We start from the raw sequence: 5,819 nt of genomic DNA, 5'->3' as shown, positions 1-5,819 counted from the left end.
AACAATATGGTTAACAGTATGAAATCGAAGAAACTATTTGTGGTTAAGCGAGATGGCCGCAAAGAGGAAGTACATTTCGATAAGATCACATCACGCATCCAAAAGCTTTGCTATGGCTTGAATATGGATTTTGTTGATCCCGTGGCCATAACCTTACGGGTGATCAACGGCTTGTATTGTGGTGTGACGACACAACAATTGGATAATTTGGCTGCGGAAACGGCCGCCACTCTAACAACTAATCATGCCGATTATGCTCTGTTGGCGGCCCGTATTGCTGTATCCAATCTACACAAGGAGACAAAGAAAGTGTTCTCGGAGGTGATTAGCGATCTGCACCATTATGTGAGTGATGAGACGGGAAAGCCGGCACCCATGATATCGGAGTTCCACTACAATGTTGTAATGAAGAATTCGGAACGCCTCAATTCGGCCATTGTTTATGATCGTGATTTTGGTTATAACTACTTTGGTTTTAAGACATTGGAGCGATCCTATTTGCTGAAGATGAATGGAAAAATTGCCGAGAGGCCTCAACATATGCTGATGCGTGTTGCTGTGGGTATACACGGTGAAGATATTGATGCTGCCATTGAAACATATAACTTGCTGTCGGAACGTTTCTTTACCCATGCCTCGCCAACATTATTCGCCGCTGCCACCAATCGCCCCCAGTTGTCATCGTGTTTCCTTCTGACCATGGTTGCGGATTCGATTGAGGGTATTTTCAAGTCTGTGGAACAGTGCGCCATGATTTCGAAATCAGCTGGTGGTATTGGTATCAATGTCCATTGCATACGTGCCAAGGGCACTTCAATTGCTGGCACCAATGGCACTTCCAATGGTTTGGTGCCCATGTTGCGAGTATTCAACAATGTGGCCCGTTATGTAGATCAGGGTGGCGGTAAACGTCCTGGCGCATTTGCCATTTACTTGGAGCCATGGCATTCCGATATTTTTGAATTTTTAGACCTTAAGAAGAACACCGGCAAGGAAGAGCACCGTGCCCGAGATCTTTTCTATGCCCTGTGGATTCCAGATTTGTTCATGAAACGCGTAGAGGAGAATGGAGACTGGTCGCTGATGTGTCCCCACAAATGTCCCGGTCTGCAAGATGTTTGGGGAGAAGAGTTCGAAAAACTTTACGAGAAATACGAAAAGGAAGGTAAAGCCAACAGAACAATTAAAGCGCAGGCGCTATGGTTTGCCATTATTGAAGCCCAAGTGGAGACCGGCACACCCTACATGCTGTACAAGGATGCCTGTAATCGCAAGAGCAACCAGCAGAATATTGGCACCATCAAATGCAGTAATCTGTGCACAGAAATTGTTGAATATTCGGCACCCGATGAGATAGCCGTTTGCAATTTGGCCTCCATTTGCCTCAACATGTTTGTGACTCCCGAGAAGACATATGATTTCAAGAAACTGAAGAATGTGGCCAAGGTTGTTACGCGCAATCTCAACAAAATCATTGACATCAACTACTACCCACTGCCAGAAGCAAGAAAGTCAAATTTGAGACATCGCCCCATTGGTATTGGGGTACAAGGTTTTGCCGATACTCTCATCCTGATGCGTTATCCCTATGAAAGTGAGCAGGCCTACAAACTTAATCAACAGATTTTTGAAACCATCTACTATGGAGCTTTGGAGGCCAGTTGTGAACTGGCTGAGAAGGATGGCCCCTATGAAACCTATCCTGGCAGTCCAGTGAGCAAAGGTATTCTCCAATACGACATGTGGAACAAAGTACCCACCGACCTATGGAATTGGGCTGAATTGAAGGAAAAAATTGCCAAACATGGTGTCCGCAACTCCTTGCTGTTAGCACCCATGCCGACTGCTTCTACAGCCCAGATTATGGGCAACAATGAAGCCTTCGAACCCTACACATCCAACATTTATACCCGTCGTGTTCTGTCGGGTGAATTCAACATTGTCAATCATCATTTGCTTAAGGATTTGACCGAACTTGATTTATGGGATGAAGAAATGAAAAATAAAATTATCTCAAGTCGTGGTTCCATACAAAATATCGAGGAGATTCCCAAGGAAATTAGAGAGCTCTACAAGACGGTTTGGGAAATTTCTGTAAAGACAACGATAAAAATGGCCGCGGATCGTGGAGCATTTATCGATCAAAGTCAATCATTTAACATTCATGTGGCGGAGCCTAATTATGGCAAATTGACATCGATACATTTCTATTCCTGGAAGGCGGGTCTCAAAACCGGCATGTATTATCTAAGAACAAAACCGGCGGCTAATGCTATTCAGTTTACAGTGGATCGTAGCCGTGTGGCTTCTACAGTTGCTGCCGCCGCCACCACAAATGGTGAAAAACAGAATGGAGTAGCATCGCCGGCTAAAGAAGATGCTGAAGCAGCTGAACGTGAAAAGAGAATGGCCGAAATGGTGTGCTCATTGGAAAATAAGGATGCCTGTATGTCCTGCGGTTCATAAACAAATCATACTTGCGCATCTACATTTTTATACGTTAACATTTTTAATTTTTATATACATACATACATATGCATACATATATTTACATATTTATAAATTTTTAATTCTATTCTATTTGGCATTGAATGTTAAACCCAATAAAAAGTAATCTCAAAAATTGTCGCCTTTTTTTGTGCAATATGAAATTGGGGAATCTTTATATTTGTCGACTGTAGAAAAAAGGAAGGAGCTAAATGTGTAATACTAGCAAAGAAAATTATACATCAAATTGTCATGCGGTATTTGCGATGTTTTGGGAATTAACGTGTTATATCAACATTAATCGTACATGTAAGGAACAAAATTTTTTAAAGATAATACTTGTGGATTCTAATGCAACATCTGTTCCAGGAGTATCCGTTGTAAATTATATTGGTTGGTAACCTTAAATGTGGGGTATTAACAAACATGGTTCAAAATTTAATAATGGAATTAAGAGGGCTGCCCTTCTGTGAGTCAATTGGGGGAGTAAGTGAAGCAGCAAGATTTCGGAATATATCTAATACAATTGGACTGAGGAGACAGACGTTGGCTGAGAAAGACTCGTTTCGGATCGTAGACCCCTCTGTCGTGGAAACGAAAATTTTGACTGTTGTGGCTCCATAAGAAGTGGTTGTGCTGATAAGTGGACAAATTATTCCAGCCCTGTTATACTTCATGGAATATGCAGTTGTACACATATCAGACAGTGCTCTCGAGTGATTCATACAACTAGAACTATCAGATCACGACCCAGCACCCCACTGAAACTAAAAAATAATACAAAGTATAATGCCAATGATATAGCAGCAAGAACAGGTCATGTCAAATTAGGGTCACTTCGTGTGACTAAAACCAGTAGCCTGAAATGGTGACTATGACCAAAACAAACATCTTTTTACAATATTTTCCACACAATGTTTTTTCATCGTCCTCGTTCCCTGCAATTTCGGTGCAGCTAACTAACACCTTCTAAATCCCGAAAATGGGAGGGTACCATTATATGAGGGATGTACCAAAACTTGGACCGATATATTTAATTTTCAATACTAAACTTTCTAGGGGCTGATTATAGACTTTCGTATTGTTTTGAGTTTGCTAAGATAATTCAAGTGAACACAACATATTGTAAATTTTTATAAGTTGAAATTCCAATGTTAATTTCGTCCTGATCTATCGGCCACACCGATTTTAATTTGTAAATTAAAATGCTCGCCAATGTTTCGAAGGGTTAAAAATCCTTGGGCCAAGTAAAAATTATTCACTGTCAACATTATTGTGATCTGTTATATGCTTACGCTTTATACAGTGTTAAAATTCTGTTGACCCAATTCTGTTGCAGTTCAACATCATCGCTTAAACAATGTACCGTTATGGATATATATTTTCAAATTATCCATATTCTTACCGAAGAACACTACAAAAAACGACAGCACTTGCTATATTTGTGACTTTCTTTTTGCTAAAATTGTCTTCTTCGCGCCGATACTTTAAATCGCTACAACACAACACACATTATCTTCATAATAAATAAAATTATTAAATAAATTTATAACAAAACAAAAAAAAAAAAAACGACTCACTCACCTGAGCCATATTAGATGAATGTGCGGACTAAACTGACTGTCTGTCTGTATGCCTGCCTGCTGCTGCTGGTGGTCGGTCAAAGTTGTTTAAGACGTGCTGATGGCAAAATCAACGGCAGCACCACAACTATCGTCGGATGAACAAAAAGTTGATATTTCAAACGAGTCCAACTAAAACAGAGCTGTGAGATATGTTACCGACTTGGATATGCAAAAACCGGGTTAACTTGTTTTCGAAAAACCAGTTTCGAATTCCAAAATATGCCATTAACAGCAACTGGTTGGGAATGATAGAAACGACGACGTCGTCGTCGACTACGGCGATGACTGCTGACACGTAAAGATTGCTGAGCCGCTGTTAAAACCAGCAATACCGCTCCAGTGCAGCGATTTATTTAAGTAGCATCGAGCCGAGTTAAGTAGTTATGTGCGTTGCCTCTTGTCCAAGTCCACAGTAAATTTAAAACAGCAACAACATCAGAAATTGAACTGAAATAAAAACCAGTTTAGTTATTAACAATTGCAAGTGGCTTGAGGAGGGAGGAAGGGATTGCCATCTAAGTAAACCAGTTTTTTAAGAAAATTTACCTTACAAATTATTTCTTTTTTTTTTTTTTTTTTTTTTTTTGTGGCTGAGGACAAACAGCGCAGTTTTTGCCTCCCTAGTAGTTAAGAATTCGCGTTTTGAAGATGGATTAGGCCATATAATGTTTGTAGGTGTTCACAGCTGTTTTGTTATTGTTTTTAGTCAATGAACCTGAATGAGCTGAATGGGGAGGCACGTTGCTGTGGTCTGCAATTGATGTGGATTTAAGAAACAGAACATACGTCCCCAAATTACTACAACAACAACCGGCAAAAGAGTTTGTTGTTGGGATTCCTTTAGCGGATCTTTATGTTTAATATTTCTTTTTCATGTATGATTTATGAAATTTGATTATATTTTGCTATTTATCAATGAAGATGGTTTAGGGGGGGGGGATGAGTGTGTGTGTGTCTGGTACAAAAACGATCGTTGCACTGTGACGTCACTGTGAATGCCAACAACTCAGGCGGCTATCTCGAACACAGAATTCAGCGAACCACAATAAAAAGAAAAGTGATCAACAGCAGGTGGTGTTGGCGGTGGGGAGTTTTCGATACCGCGTTTTAATCACAAAAATATCAGTATTAATGTGTTTTATTTCCGTTTGTGTTTATACAAATTTATGTCCAAATAACCCAACTTTTCTTTTCCAATCGTCCGTCGCCACTGTCAAAATGTGTGTGTGGGTAAAATGCAACTGAGAGGCATGCCAGAGATCTCTTTTGTTTTTGTTCACAACAAATATATTCCGCAACACGTTTTTTCCTCTCATAACTGGCTAAATCACTCTCACTACACAACGTTAAGTTGTAAGATCCTCTCGCTGGTTCAACTCTCTCTCTCATTGAAATTCCCTTTTGTTTTTTTCGATCAATTAAGAACACAAAATGTGTATGTATCTATTTTTACTCTTTGTCGTATGGAAAGTATGCTTTAATTTTTTTTGGTATTGGATTTTTTTAGGTTCTGCTTTAGCATGTGGTGGGTGATTCATGTTAAAAGTAATTTTTTAATTATATTTTACAGTGGAATTGAAAAGCTAGTATTTTAAAAATTAAAAATTGATTTGTTATAGTATTCTAGTAGTAGTTTATGCCGAATGAGGAAATTCTAGGCAATTGAGGGAAGGTAAGAGCAACAAGTTTCGTTTAGGGCCCGGCCAA

At 39.6% G+C, this 5,819-nt stretch overlaps 1 protein-coding gene across 1 annotated transcript; it reads left to right on the top strand.

Annotated features, from left to right (window-relative positions):
• Positions 1–2,466, top strand: LOC133320977 (ribonucleoside-diphosphate reductase large subunit). The gene has a single exon (XM_061530069.1). The coding sequence runs from the start codon at positions 7–9 to the stop codon at positions 2,464–2,466; it is 2,460 nt and encodes an 819-aa protein (XP_061386053.1). The 5' UTR covers positions 1–6.
• The last annotated feature ends 3,353 nt before the right edge of the window (positions 2,467–5,819 follow it).

This window comes from Musca vetustissima, unplaced genomic scaffold (genome assembly GCF_032173495.1).
Source record: "Musca vetustissima isolate MV318-11 ecotype Yass unplaced genomic scaffold, APGP_CSIRO_Mvet_v1 utg14196, whole genome shotgun sequence".
Taxonomy (NCBI): Eukaryota; Metazoa; Arthropoda; class Insecta; order Diptera; family Muscidae; genus Musca; species Musca vetustissima.
Note: the sequence above shows the minus strand (reverse complement) of the source record. Positions and strands in the feature narration are given on the sequence as shown.

Bases quoted from the DNA above. Each gene is read 5' to 3' on its own strand.
- LOC133320977 (XM_061530069.1), top strand. From the start codon at position 7: ATGGTTAACAGTATGAAATCGAAGAAACTATTTGTGGTTAAGCGAGAT.